We start from the raw sequence: 15,373 nt of genomic DNA, 5'->3' as shown, positions 1-15,373 counted from the left end.
GCCCTGGGCTCGTGTCTACCCGGAGATGCCTGCAGAGGTGTGCCCCCCACACAGCCCAGCGGGGTTTCTGTCTACATTTCACAGGCTTCGAAGGGCAGGAGGAACCCTTAAATCACTCCTTTCCTTCTCACAAACCCTTTCTCTAATAGAACAGAGTGACCGGAGAGGATGCAGGGACAACTCAAAGCATCCTGGACGTCAGGGACCTGGGCCGGCCGGGCCTCCCTCTAATAGAACAGAGTGACCGGAGAGGATGCAGGGACATCTCAAAGCATCCTGGACGTCAGGGACCTGGGCCGGCCGGGCCTCCCTCGAGGCTGTTTAGCTTGTGTGTCACTGACAAAGTCCAGGCCGACCTGGCTGACCCGAGCCAGGGGCCTGGGCTGGAGGGAACTTGGCCTTGGATGGCGTGAACCTCAGCTCCGCTTCCTGGGCCGCAGCCCGGCCTCCTGCACCGAGCACTCTGGGGAGCAGGACCCCCCACTGTGTTTCCCCCTGAAACACACAGGAGACACTCCTCTGGGCACCGAGAAGGGGGTCTGCAGGGAAGCCCGAGAAGGGCCTCTGCCACGATCACTGCCAAATAAAACATTTACCAAGCGAAAGATAGCCTTGAGCCCACACTAATTTGTATTTTTAAAACATCATTCATAGGGGCTTCCCTGGTGGCGCAGTGGTTGAGAGTCCGCCTGCCGATGCAGGGGACACGGGTTCGTGCCCCGGTCCGGGAAGATCCCATGTGCCGCGGAGCGGCTGGGCCCGTGAGCCATGGCCGCTGAGCCTGCGCGTCCGGAGCCTGTGCTCTGCATCGGGAGAGGCCACAACAGTGAGAGGCCCACGTACCACAAAAAAAAAAAAAAACAACTCATTCATAAACTCGAGCATTTAAACTATTAGTTAGGAATTAATCCAAATAAACCGGCAGGCTCTTGTGATGTGAACCCCCCGTCGTATGGGTTGGTCAGAAGGAATACTTGTCCGCGTTTTTATAGGCTCTTAAAGCGGTTTTAGCTCCATAACTGATAAAGCCAGGCTCAAGCGCTATCAGCCCTGCCGTGTGACTGTCAGCACCACGTAGATAAACTCATCATCGTCCCAGGGAGGACCTGGAAGAGGTTCTGAAGCTGGTGACCCAGGGGGAAGTAGCCTCAGTTGCCCGATTACCGTGGACCCTCTGGGGCCTAACCCGTGCTGACAGATGGTTAATTTGAAGATCTATACAGATCAAAGATAAGATCATCAGCCCCAAATTGGGGGCATCTGTCACCTCACCAGTCTGAAAGCTGGAGTTGGGTCCTGAAGGACGCGGTCCACTGTCACGGGGTCCCGCGGGAGGGGAGCGGCATCACGTGAGGACTGAGAGGCAGCTTTTGGCCACATCCAGAGTTTTCTCTTCTGGGTGATTTTTTTAAATACAGAATTTTGGATCTTTTTTAAAAAAAATATTTATTCATTTGGCTGCACTGGGCCTTAGTTGCGGTGTGCGGGATCTTCGTTGGGGCGTGTGGGATCCAGTTCCCTGACCAGGGATCGAACCTGGGCCCCCTGCATTGGGAGTGTGGACTCTTAACCACCGGACCACCAGGGAAGTCCACAGAGTTTTGAAATAAAGATTTATGTATCACTTTTAAGAGCAGCGTTAACTAGGCAGGCATATTGTAGTAATAATAATATTTAAAAGCCGCGGTGTAGAGACTGCCGGTCAGCTGCAGGATGGCAGCCGTCACTCTCTGGCCACCACAGTCTGGATGTTTCTGGGAAGCTCCGTGGCTGTTGGGAGGTGCTGGGGACAGGCTTGTAGGGCAGGGCAGGGAAGCCCAGGGCCTCAGAGTCAGGAATGCGGTGGTCCCCGCAGGGCCTGCGGATGCTGGATGGAGATCGTTAGGCATGGAGATGGTGGTTTAGAGAATCAGGTGAATCGGAATATGAGTGCGCCCGTAACGATGGAAAATGAGTGAACAGCAGAATTTCAGAAATATGAAGCAACTGCACAGAGACAGTTGGGGCAGGAGTGAGATGTCGCCTGGTTTATCAAGAGCAGGAGAGGAAGAGCTGAAGAAAATACGGTGGAGAAATGAGGCTCCGCTTCTCCTGTAGTTCCCCACCCAGTGTGATCCGGAGAAGCAGTGTTTCCTATCTTCTTCGGGATAGAGACGGTCCACTGTCTCTCCTGTGATGCCCTTGAATGTATCACTTCACCTTTAGGAGAAGAAGTTCATCTTCTCCTAAAGCAGGATGAAGACTGTTCACTCCTGGACTGATAACCTTTCAACCTCAAGATATAATTTCCTTTTCTCTTTAGACCTTGAACAAAACTTTCTCGTTAATTTGAAAGCCCATATTTTGTACTTCTTAATTCTAAGTATGTGCATCTTGTATTTTGAATGGAAAATTAAGAGAGCTGGTCTTAAGTTGATTTTTAGAAACCTTTGTGATCTAGTGAGAGTCTGAAAGAGGTTTACATTCCAAAGTACTAAAAGTTTCATCTGCCCTGAGAAATCTGGGATGTGTTGCTGTCCGTATTTTATCAGATTATTGTTTCCAAATTGCTATTTTACTCTCCCCCAAACTGGTTTTGGTAAAAAGAGAGGCTTTGAAAACAACTGATATTCTGTTCAACAGAGTATGTTAAAAGGATGGAGAAGTATAAGAATAACGACGAATACAAAATAATGGTGGTAAGCCCAGGACAGAGGTAAGCCAGCATTCTGAGTGGTGGGTGACTCGGGAAGTATATTGGGAGAGGAGGCTTTGGGACCCCTCCCCTGTAAGGCAGGCTTATCTCATGCGTTGCCCTTATTTCAGGAGCCAGGCCCCCTCAGGCTCTACTTTCGAGATGGTCCACTGTCTCCTGCGATGCCCTTAAATGTTACCACTTCACCTTTCCAGAGAAGCTCATCTTCTGCAGCAGGGTGAAGGTTGCTCATTCCTGGAGAAAGCCGTCACGCTTTGAAAACCAGCAGAAGTGATTCAGCAAACGTGTTTGTCACGATTTGGGGAGAGGACCCCACAGGGTCCACCCTGACTTGCTTTCTTTAGGGGAACTATGTGGTCCCCTCCTCCTGTAACACCCACCAAAGGAACTATGAAGGCCAACATGAAATACTAGTATGCTGTCTGCATCGTGTTTCGTGTAAGATATTAAATGTAAGAATTGTGTTTCTCTCCATCTACTTCTTGAACGTTTAGGGTCCTTCTGAGACAGGACTGCAAAATCAATGAGGCAAAACATGTCAGTAAGTCATAAATACTGACGAAAACAGGCCAGGGGTATTGTTTTGCCTTTGGTAGTTGCTTTTATTTTAGGGACTTTGAAGAAAGGACCTGAAAATTCTCACTCAGCCTGGTATTTATTTTGAAATATATGCTGACCTCTGACTTTCAGAGCCAAGCAGCCTAATCCTGGATCATCCCAGAACGAGTTTAGGAATTTGTGCTCATGTCCTTTTTACTGGGGATCTGTACACATCACTAACCAGCTGGTTTAGAAGGATGAGCCGCTTCTCTAGGCTGAAATAGAAGGATGAGAACAGAGCGCCAAGCTGAGATGTTCACCTTTTATCAGTTGATCTTTAATGAACGTTCCTGTACGAATGACATCAGAAAAGGTCCTTCCCAACGTACGGGGAAGACAAACTCCCTTCTGCAGTGTGCATTTCTAAACGATTCCAGATAGGCGGATAAAAATGGTTGGTGTCTTGTATTTTCATCCATGCTTTGCCTTAGGAGTTTCCTGGATATTTGCTCAGTGTGAGGGGAAGGGTCAATGTATATAAATAAGGAGGAGGGGATCTGGCGACATTGGGAACACGACCTCTTGCCCTCCGAAGCCTGGGAAGCCCCAGTGAATGCTCCCACTCCCAGCAGCGTATGGACCCTCCCCTCTGCATACAGAGCGGGGTCAGAGGTTAATGAATGAGGGCTCTCCCCACACACGGGGCCCCGCTCCATAGTGGTTTTATAAATAGGGGCTTAAACGGGGTCAGAATAGGGCCTGCATGTTCCTTCCAGACTCTCTCAGTCTTCCTGAAGTGATGGTGTTCAAAGATGCCACCCTTCCACGGGGCAGGGAGAGGTGAGGCCTGGTGTGCGGAGATCTGGGTGGCTTCCCCCAGCCCCAAGCATGTCGAGCAGGACCAAATGGAAAACAAAGCGGGGGAGGGCCTCGTTGCCTCTATTCTTCTCCGTAATCCCTTAAAAAATAATTGCAGACCCAACCTCTGGCCTCCAGCACATTTTCCACTTGATTAGAGGCCTTTGTGAGGTGGGAAAGGGACCCGCAGGCCTGTACATTGTGCCGGGCCTGAAATGTCCAGCTGGGATTTTTTTCCATCAAAAGAGGATTTTAGTAAAACCGTTATCAGGGGCTTAGGGGAGCGGAGCTGCTGAGCTGCGTGGCGGGCGGATTAGCCCCAGCCGGCCTGTCTGGGCTCCGGGAGGCGGGAAGGTGTCGGCGGCCCCGCGAGTTCACGACAGGTGCAGAGGCAGGAGCGGCCGAGGGCGCGGAGACCCCCAGGCGTGGGGTGCTCGTGGGGCTTTCCCTCCGGGCATCAGGCAGAAGGCGCCGGGTCAGGGGCTTGGGGCCTGCACGGAGGGGCCTGTCTGCTCCAGGTCGTGCCCACCGCGTGCCTGGCTCCCACCGCAGGCCAGCCCGCACCCCCGTCGTGGTCTCCATTGACTCAGGGACCGGGTGGCCCGGCCGGACCACTTCAGAGGGCCAGTGATGGCCACGTGGCCCCTGTATTGTGGGGAGGACGGAGCGGACAGAGGAAGGTGAGGGGTGTGTGCACGTGCGGTGCTGGCCGCCTGGCTTGGCTCACTGTGTCGGGGCCTCTGGGGCTGGGGCTGGGGACATGACCTAAAACAGAAGCTGTCTCCGTGGGGTGACTCGAGTGCTGGCCAGGCCAGGGCGCAGAGGCCCGACTCCTGGGGATCGAGAGACAGAGTCCAGGCCAGGGAGCCTCACGACACAGGAGGTGTTACATGACAGCCCTGGGACGCTGTCGTTCTGGGTGATTTTCTTTGCAGGATGGGGAGAGTGGGTAGCACAGAACCTTTGTCCTGACGGTGACGGCCAGGAGGCTGGGCAGTAACAGCCACACTCTGGGAGTGGGACCCGTCACCTTACCGGGGGCCCAACACCCTACTGCCAGCTCCTCAGGCCAGCCCGGGGACCTAGTAGTCGGAATTTTTGTCTCGTGTCCGAGTCACACAACCAGAGGAAGAAGGACTGTCTTCCTGAAAACACGAGTAGCCCAGGAACGCCGCTCCCAGAGATGTTGGCCCCAAGCACCCCTCCCAGCTCCTCCTGGGGTCCAGGCTGGGCATGCTGGCCGTTGGCCTCCCCTGCACTCGCCTCACCTGGTCTCTGTGTCCCCTCCGTGTCCTCTTTTCTCTCCCCGGCCACCTGTTTCCTTTATCCGGGTTGTTTCCCTGAATCTGTATTCGTTCTGTGTGTCACTGACACACAGCCTGAGAGTCCACGGAGCTGCCGGGAGGTTTTCTGGTTTCCTACGACCTTCTTGGTTGCTGGCAGGAGCAGTGATCAGCTTCGTGCCTGGGCCCTGAGTTCCAGAAGCTTCTCCTTTCCCTTCTCCCATTTTCTAACCAAAAATGGCCTTTGCGTCACCGTGCTGGTGGCGAGCCTCATTGGGATGGCACGGCGTGGCAGGTGCAGCCGCGGGACACGGCCACCTCCACCTTCCACACTTTGATTCCACATCTGCACCTGCCCTTAAGATCCTTGCTTTCATGCCCCGAGGCCAGACGGTCGGGGCCAAGACGGCGGGAGACCCCAGCCTGTCCCTCGTTGTGGCGTTTTACGGAATCTGGCCAGGTTGGCTCCGAAGTTCTTTCTCCTTCATTTCTGCTTCCTGTTCCTAATGTCTGTTTTCCAGGGGAGGAGTTTAGGTATGTGAGCAACCTCACTGCTTTGTCAGGGCTCTTAATCATCCTCACTTTCGTGGGCTCCTTCAGAAGATCCTCATGTTGATAATAAAAAACTAGAAATTGATACTCCTAACATTTTTTAATATTTGTGTGTGTGTGTGTGTGTGTGTGTGTGTGTAATAAAGGCAGCACTTTTGCTCCTCCTGTTAGAATGGATGTTTCCACGTGTGAGTGTAAACTTTTTCCCAAGTTGTTCTCCCAGACTCCCCGAATATGGCAATCTAACAGGATCTGTATGAGATGGTCTTACAGAAAAGTTAGGAGTTGATGTTTGATTCCCGCCAGCTACATCAGGGAACCGTCCGGAAGGCGCATCTGATACCTGCTCCCAAACCGAGTGCCCAGCACTGGCGTCCCTGACTCCACCAATACTTAAAAACTCCATTTCATCTTCTTGGCGACATGAGGTTGTCTCGCCAGCTCTCACTCACACCGGGAAGGTCTTTGTGGGGAGGCGACCGGGGGCACCTGCCGGAGGGCATCCGGCTCACAGGCAATGCTGCCACCTGCTGACGGGTCTCGGGGCTAGCAGGCGCCGTGGATAAAGACAGTCCGCCTTTCCACGTGGAAAACATACGTGGAGTTTTGCATGAACCGTACTTTACTTTTCTGCCCCACAGTGGATCCTAAAATCGTCTTAGTGCACTTGGGTAAAGGAAAGCACGAGGTCAGACGCCCGCCTCTGACGCTGGTGTGGCCACGACGCAGGGCTGCAGCCCCGCGGGGAGGGTGAATGGGTGGGAGAAGGTGGAAGAGGGTTTGCGGGGGATGGGAAGGTCGAGGAACAACGCAGCAAGAGGCAAGATTGACTTTCCACCCCTGCCTTTCACGAGGTGCCGTGCGACCTGTCTCCTAACTTACAGAGACGCAGTTTAGCTTCCGACGCAAGCAGGGGTGAGGCTGTCACTGCGAAACCCTGTGCCCTGCTTTATTGGAGTGAATTTCCGCGGGTCCTCCTGTGATTCCGTTGAGCATTAGACCCTTGCGTGTGGGGGAAAAGATAGGCCAGCTGCCTTGCTGTGGGTCACTGTCCTGTCGCCCTTTGACTCCGAGCACAATGGCCAGGCGTCTGGACGTCAGGGAGGCTGGGAAGGCCAGTCGTCTATCCAGTCCAGGCTCAGAAAACCCGAAGAGCTTCTCTGCCTGCTATGTCAGGAAGCTGCGCTGGGAGCTCGACAACGTTCAGGCCACAGAACCTGGCCGTACCGTAGATCCCTGAAAGACGCTAAAGTTTGTGCATTGGAAATGAACTAGAAGAGCTCGAAGCTGTCACTTTAATGCTGTATTTTCATACAGTTTGCTCAAGGCACACTACTGGCCTTTTTTCTTTTTGGTAGTTCATAGCAGTGGGCTTTGAAGCTCGGAAGCTAAGGTTTAAAACACTGAGGTAAAAACGGAAGGCCCTGGTTAGTGTATCTCCCATCTAAGAAGGCTACGAATTTGAGGGGTTTAACTGTGGCAGTTCCCCCTCATTTCATGCATCTGACCAGTCCTGGCCTCGGGGATTCCACCGAAGATTCTAAGGAACGTGAGGACTAGTTTGGGGGGTTCCTCTCTATCTAGAGGCCACGTCTCAAAAAGCAGAGTGGAAGCCGGGAGCTATTCCCACACAAACGTACACAAGCGTGTGCATAAAAATGCCAGTGTGGGGTAAACCTGTCCTAAGGAAAAACACTATTACAAACAAACATTTGTAGTAAATATTTGCATCATCTTTTTAGATGAGGAAAACAGTGCTTTCCAAACCATGTGGAGTAATTCCACACCATTTATGAGAAGTGAATCTGGACTGGGCTCTTTCCCCGCTGTGTCTGTGCCGCTCCTGTCGCTCTGGCCCTGATCCGGCAGGGGGTCACTGCTGGTACCATGAGCAGGCCTGAGCCTCTGGACGGCGGGTGACATCCCCCGGAGAGCAGGGAACAGAAGCGGTGCTGATGTGAACACACTGGACTAGACCCTTTTACTCTTTTGGGACAGGAGGGATTTGTAGGTAAAACATCTGTAAAGTCAGGACGTTTTATCCTTGAGTGATGAGAAAACACCTCGTGCTCTCACAGCTCAGTTCTCCTTTGTGACAGGCGGCCCCGGGCGTGTGGAGCTGTGACTTCTCAGCATGGAGGCCTTTGTGTCGTCTGTTTGTCACCGTCCATGACGGAGCAGTGCTGGAGAGCTGGCCCACGTGCTTGAGGACGACAGGGGACCGACTGGACCCTCACTCATACTCGGGCCACCCGGTACCCTAAGCCCGTTTACCAACTCCTCGCACTAGCTTTCCGGCTCCTTGAAAAAGGAGTTTGCATGAGTAACGTACACGTCTGAGTTTGCATAAGTAATGTGTATTAAATAATAACTTTCAGCATTCGGGGCGTTTACTCCAGATGAAAATAATGTGCTCTAGCTCAGCTCTCTTCAGAAGCAGGGAGTCGGGTGTTGCTTGACAACAGCTCAGGGAAGGACCCCCCGCTCCCTCCTGCTGGAGACCGGCCTCCCCGGTGATGGGTAAAGTCTGGGGTGGTCACTGGGCACAGTCTTTCACCCTCGTCAAGCCTCTTTCCCCGTTTATAAAATTAAATGTCCAGCATCCACCAGCTTTGGGGAAACACAAATCCGGAGACAGGGAAGCCGAACACGGTCCAGACTCCGTGCGCCCGCGGGCCGCACCCACATCCCGCCTGTGTGACCGGGATGCTGTCCACTCTCACAGATGAAAGCGAACGCACAGGACATGGGGCATTTGTCCTTTACACAAAGTGGAAGAGTGATGAGATAATAAAAAACTTAAGTCTTCTTTTAAGAAAATATGTGCACTTTCTTGGGTTAACAAACAGGAGATGGAGGAATTCCACTTGGATTGTTTTGTTTGGGGGGGATGTCAACGTACCCCGTCTCGTGCCATCACTTCTGCTCTCGTGCCGACTTCCTCTTGCCCTGAACGGGAGGAGTGGCTTTGTCCATGGTACCCAGCGCTCCAGGTGGTACCGGCAGCTCCACCAGGCCACATCAGAGCCACCCCTGCGAAAGAGGAAAAGGCTGAAACTGATCAGCTGTGGACATTTAAAGGTACAGATGTCTGGAAATGCCCCTCTTCTATCCGAGACCTGAGTGTTCACTCTTTGCCCAGCTGTGCACTCACCTTGGAGACGTTCTAAATTCTTAATAGTTGGCACGGGTCCAAATATGAGGTCTCCTCTGTCTGACAACATTCACTTTTCAAAAAACTTAACTTGCTCCGTACCATTTGAGCAAAGCACCTTGACAAGACGAGACAGGTGTGGCCTGGGCACTGGCTCGGGATTCAATGCAGCTTTCCGATTGCTAATCCTGTGCTTTGCCCAGGACCCACATGATTTCACCAAAAGCCTCGCCCCTGACTCCTCAGGGGTCACGGTGGCACACAATTTAGGTCTTGCCCTCTATTAAAGGGGCAGAATTAACTTTTAAGAGGGGGTGATGCAGAGGGGGAAGGGCAGCAGAGGGGGCAACCACGGGTTGACTCACTGGCCCCCTGGCCGCAGCAGAGCTCTGGGAGCAGAGGAACGGTTGTCAGAAGCTGCATGAGGTCTTGGTTTTGTTTTACAAATCTGATCTCTTAATAAGGGGGTCTTATCCTTTGGAAACACAGTGGTCCCTGGGGGCCACTCCCCTCTCCCCTTTGAAAACTTGAGTTCAGATTCTCTAAGTCGGAAGGGAAGGGTTTTACTTATATTGCAAGATCAGCATCTAATAACCACTGTGGGAAAGCACCTGGATTTGGGGGATAAGCCACGCTTCAATTTACGTATCGTGTGTCTCCGTTTAAGAGAAGGCTCTTACCGTTAAAGAAGCTGTCGTAAAAGGAACATTGGCTTTTTCAGATCTTTGCTGCTGATTTCAATCATGAAAGAATAATGATCGGTTTGAATTTTCTTAACTGTTTAAGGATGTACCGTAAGTTAGGCAAGCATCCTTGTCACTGCTGCCAAAGGTGGGATACATCAGGTGGGCCCTCCCCGCCTTAGGACGGAGGAGTTGGGCAGGCAGGCGTCTACGGCAGGGAGAATTATTCAGCAACACCCAGCGCTCTCAGCTAGAGGCCCGTCGCGGTCTTGAGGAGGCTGCAGACACTGTCTGAACCCCGCCGACCCCGCCCTTCACTTACACACCATCTTTTCAGCAGACGCTTCATGGCTTTTGCCCCATGAGTCTCGGACAAGTACGCGGAACCCTTTCCTGACTGCCACCAACACAGTTCCTACTGAGGTTTATTGCTTCTAGATGATAAAGTTTACACTAAGTTCCTATTTTGTTTTTTCAGTTCTGGAGTTTTGGCAAATACCTGAGCCAGGTTTTTTCTGTTACTCTAAAAATTGCCCTGAAGTCCTCTTAACCTGTGCGCCACCCACATATTACACATCCGCTCATGTGCTTAGCGCTCCTATTCTTGAAAAGCATTTCCTTCCATTCCCGTAGGTATGGTGAGGCCAACTCCACTTCTGCTCCCTTTCAGGTGGTGCCCTTGGCCCGAGCCTGTCCATCCTGGGTTCAGACAGCCACCACTCGCTTCTGGGAGGTCGCCTTCCTGGAAACCAAGGTGCGATCAGTAGCTGATCCTCCTCGTGGAGTGGAAGGGGGCTGGACTTAGTGGCTGGCTTTAGGCGAGCAGTATTCTCATCTGGAAAAGAGGGTACCTTTCAGCAGGTTGCTTTGAGGACTCGGAGAAATTTTCAAGTACCAACCAGGCAGAGCACATCGTTGGTTCTCAACCCTGATTCCTTTCTTTCTGTCAAAAAAGGTTGAGGGGTAAGCAGTCACCTCTGACTGATGCAAGGAGGTTTACTCATCTTTCCCGAGACACTGAGATACATTCTAAACTCTGCCCAGTTCAGGATGAGGACACCAGGCCCGTGATCTTAACTTCCAAACAGTAATTTACCAGCCTTGAGTCAAGCTTATATTTAAAAACCAAGACAAAGCAGAGAAACAGAAAACCTTCCAGTTATAGCTGGTAGGATTACTTTCTGTATTAAATGAAGGAGGTGAGCACAGAGCCTAAGACGTAGGAGGTGCCCAGATTCTTACTGACTGAATCTGCACAGCCACACGATCTCTTGGAAGAAGAAAAATAGGAACTCACAGCTTGTGGAAGCTTCGTGTGCTGTAGAGGCAAATGCTAAAAGAAAGCTGACCCTGATTCAGAGTCTCTTCTTACTAGGGTTCACACTTTTTTTTTTTTTCCAGGCAGTAAGCACTGTAACCTAAGAGGGAAGAAAGAGATCCACACCTTCCCCAAAGAAAAGGAAGATGGATCTAGTGTCAGGCTCCATTAGACCCACTTGTGGTGGCTCTCCAAGAAGGAACAATGCAGCTTTTGTGACAGGCCCGTACAGCAAGCTTGGAAACTTTACAAAACAGTCCTACCCAAGAGAAACCTGGTTCTAGCTCTCTTCCTGGAAAGAGGTGTTGATCCAGGAAAGTTTTGTGCTATTCTTATCGGCTCTTCCTGGGATCAGTATAAAAAAAAAAAAAAAAAAACCCTCAAAAACAAGTAAGACAGACCTCTGCGAAACAAGAATATGAAAAACCCCACTGCTGGCGCATTTATACACTTCCGTTTCCACAGCCCAACCACAGGGTGTCAGATGATTTAGTTATTGTCTACCAAAGGGAGCTCTTTGCTGGAATTGTTGGTATTCAGCCCCAATTCAGTCTAAGAACCCTCACCGGGGTTCGAGTGGCCGCCTTCTTAAAATGCAAATGTGCAAGAACTCCAGGCCGGCCTCCCCGCCCCCAGGAAAGTGTCCAACCCGGCGGCGCTGGCGGGGCTGGCGGGGAATGCTAAGGAGGGGCCCGAGCCCCCGCCCTGCCGCACTGCTCGCGCTGAGCCGCAGTCCGCATGACTGAGCGCCCTTAACTTTCCCAACAATGGCCCTGGCGCCCTCCCCGCCCCCTCGCAGCCTCCCCACACCCGCTCAGGGTCAAGAAACCCATCTTTCTTCCCACTTCCACATCTCAGGACGCATTTCTTGAACATCACCCTAGATCTCACGTCCATGTGGAGAAAAACTGGCCACCCTGGTGAAACTGTGACTCTTACAAATCTGGTTTAAGAAGAAGTTTCATTTTGTTCAGTTTCTTTAAATTTCCATGTTGTTGACAGTCCAGAACCAGAAGTTATATAAACCTCCATTCCAATCCCATTTCTAGCAACAAAACATGTAGATGTCAGTGGTGAACCTCATACAGAATAAATTTTTCACCGTGAGCTCACACCACACAGGCTGCACGGAACTCTGCATCTTATGCTTTTTACTTCAGAGACACAAAACAGCACCTCCTACCGTGGCCTGGACCCAAACACACACCGCCTTAAAAATAATGCACAGATACAAGGCTTTTGTTTTTGGTTTTTTTTTTTTTTCAAAAACATACTTCATATTTCCTCTTTTATTATATAAATATCAGTTTAACCTTTTACTGTAAGAATATAAACGTTTTAAGAGGATCTTTGTTATTATTTATACAAATTCACAAACAGTACAATTAATTGATAAAGGTCTCTGGGTTTCTTTTACTCCATGGTCTCGCATGTTGCTGTGGAGGATTCTAAAAAACAATAAACAAACCAAAAAAATCCAACGAAAATGTACATCCTACACAAAAGTGATTTTTTTTTTTTTTAAAGCCACAAGTCCCAACCCCCATCAAAATAAAGGCATCTACTCCTCCATTTAGAAACAGAATTCTTAAAAACCCACAAACTCCCGTTTTATTAACAGAACAGAGATAAGACATGAATTTCAGTCTCCTCCCCTTCACATTTCAGCCCCGGGGGCTCTGGAAGCTCCTCCGCTCCCAACAGGAACCCTCACTGTGTGACCTTTTCGTGGGGAAACTTGCAAGAGGGGGAGGGCAGGGCAGAATCTGCATATGTAATCATCATTTTCAAGACACAATCTGCATCTCAAACACACACAAAAAATAACAAAAAACAAAACAGTCCAACGCTCACGTCTCCCACACATTTGTGCTATAAATTAAGTCAGCATTTAGGGTCACGGCTGGGCCCTCAAATCCCTGTGGACAAGGAGAAAAAGGAAAGCGGAGCCGGAGTGTGAAGTGGGATACACGGGGTGGATGGGGTTTGGGAAGAAGCCAAAACAAAAAAGATGTACAAACCCGATGGGCATCTTTCCAGTCCAGGCACAAAAATGTTTCAGTCTCAAAATATCTCTCTTGTAGAATTCCAGGGCTTCAGAGAAAAAAGTAAACTAAAACGAGGTAGCCAGACACACACACACATATATATATATATGTATATATATATATATATATACACACACACACACACACATATATATATAATTTATATATATATATAATATATAGACTATACTCAGCAGAAAAAAAAAGAGACCATGATGTCAACTTTCTTCAAAAAAAATAAAAAAAGACAATACAAATGAAATGAGCGTGGGTAGCAGAGTACTGTCAAAGGACTGATGACGAGAGACTGGGATCAGTTACGAAGTGGAAGAAGGGTGAAAAGGCCGTTGTAGTTGGGTTTGCTTTTATACGTTTCGAAATAAAAACCAGATCACAGTATTCAAATGAAAGCTTAAGTGAAGGCAGACATTTTCCCCAACTCCCCAGGGCTGAAAGGACTGGTCACTCCCCACCCCCGTTTCCAAATGCAGCGCGGCGGGGATACGGTAGCTCAGTCCGTCCTCCAAACCCCTGCTGGGAGGAGTGGCTGGTGGGTGGCGAGTCCTTCTCCGCATCCTCGGGGAAAAGGAGAGGGTGTGGGGGCGGAGGGACCCCGGACGCAACGGGGGGGGAGGGGAGGACGAGACTGGGGCTCCGCGTCATCGCCCCCACCGCGTCCCCGGCAATGCTCTGGGTCTACGTGTGCGTGTTGAGTGAGCGCGGGGGCCGCGGCGGTGGCAGGAGGACGAACAGGGCGGGGCCGGGGGAGTTGGTGCTGCCGCCCTCACCTGACCTTCTCACTGTCCGTCATCTGCCAGAGGCCCAGGTTGAGTACCTTGAGGCAGGGCAGCTGCGTGATGCGCTCCAGGCCGCGCTTGGTGATGCGGGTGCAGCCGTACAGGTCGATGCCGGTGAGCTGGCTCAGGTGCTCGGCGATCAGCTCCAGGCCCTTGTCCGTGATGCGTACACACTGCCCGATGTTGAGTGTGCGCAGCCCGTGCATCTGCCGCACCATGCGGTTGATGCCATCGTCGCTTATGTGGCAGGAGCAGAGGGACAGGGACTTGAGGCCGTCCAGCCCCTGCGCTATGTAAGCCAGGCTCTGGTCCCCCACCTTGTCACAGAAGGACACATCCAGCCCCGAGAGGCGCAGGCTGCCCATGGCCAGATGCATGATGCCCGTGTCACTGATGTTGTCGCAGGAGCGCAGGTTAAGGCTGCGCAGGCTGCCCATGTGCGACAGGTGCAGGAGGCCTGCGTCCGAGATGCCTCCGCAGAAGCTGAGGTTGAGGAGCCTCAGGCCCGTCAGCCCCCGGGAGATGTGCTTCAGAGACAGATCCGTGAGCTTCTGGCAGTCCTGCAGCGTGAGCTGCTCCAGGCCCAGGCAGCCCTCGGCCGCGCTGCGCGTCATGCCGGCCAGGTGCCCGATGCCCACGTCCGAGAGATGGCGGCAGCTGCGGAGATTAAGGCTCTTGAGGCGCTGCAGGCCCCAGGCGATGAGCAGGAGGCCGGTGTTGGTGATGTTGCTGCAGCCGCCCAGCTCCAGCACCTCCAGGCCCTTGAGGTACTGGGCTATGCGGCCCAGGCTGCTGTCGGTGATCTGCTTGCACAGGCTCAGGTTGAGGGCGCGCAGCGAGCCGATCTCCTGAACGAACGCGTGGCCCAGTCCGTTGTCGGTGAGGTTGTAGCAGCCGCTGAGGTTGAGGCTCTCGATGTTGGCCATGCCCTGGATCACGTAGCTGAGGCTGCGGCGCAGGCTCAGGATCTGCACCCGGCGGATGCCCCGGGCCTGCAGGCTGGGGAACAGCGACGGGTTGGCCCGGCGCAGGTGCAGCTTGGCCTCCACCCCCCGCCACACCGACTTGTGGTAGGCGGCGTCCCGCCAGGCCGTGCACACCTGCGCCGCGCGCCCCTTGTCGCGCACGTCCAGGTAGCCGAAGATCATGGCCAGCAGCTCGGGGAACAGGCACGAGATGTGCGTCTCCATCTTCCTCCCCGCGGCGTCGGGGAGGAGGCGCGGGGCCCCGCTCCCGCCCGAGCGACGAGGCGGCTGGCCGGCCGCGCCGCGGGCCCAACGGACGCGCCTCCCGCCTTCCGGCTCGGCGCCGCTCCTCCTCCCGTCCGCGCGTCCTTCCTGCCGCCCTGCCCGCCCTCCCCGCCCGGCGCGCTCGGCGCTCACATCCCGGGCGGGCGCCCCCGCAGCCCGGCCCTTGCTGGGCTCAGCTCTGCCGCGCCCGGCCCG

General features: G+C 52.6%; 2 protein-coding genes across 2 annotated transcripts in view; one reads left to right on the top strand and one right to left on the bottom strand.

Moving 5' to 3' along the window:
- Positions 1-15,373, top strand: part of WNT5B (Wnt family member 5B) — a 90,433-nt gene that overhangs the window by 32,200 nt on the left and 42,860 nt on the right. The window lies entirely within an intron of this gene.
- FBXL14 (F-box and leucine rich repeat protein 14) lies at positions 13,447-15,367 on the bottom strand. Its single transcript, XM_027093047.1, has one exon. The coding sequence runs from the start codon at positions 15,116-15,118 to the stop codon at positions 13,916-13,918; it is 1,203 nt and encodes a 400-aa protein (XP_026948848.1). The 5' UTR covers positions 15,119-15,367; the 3' UTR covers positions 13,447-13,915.

Source organism: Aethalodelphis obliquidens, unplaced genomic scaffold (assembly GCF_003676395.1).
Source record: "Aethalodelphis obliquidens isolate GAN/ISIS:26980383/991018 unplaced genomic scaffold, ASM367639v1 scaffold83, whole genome shotgun sequence".
NCBI classification, from domain to species: domain Eukaryota; kingdom Metazoa; phylum Chordata; class Mammalia; order Artiodactyla; family Delphinidae; genus Aethalodelphis; species Aethalodelphis obliquidens.
Note: the sequence above shows the minus strand (reverse complement) of the source record. Positions and strands in the feature narration are given on the sequence as shown.

Coding starts and splice junctions, on each gene's coding strand:
- FBXL14 (XM_027093047.1), bottom strand. CDS start 15,118: ATGGAGACGCACATCTCGTGCCTGTTCCCCGAGCTGCTGGCCATGATC.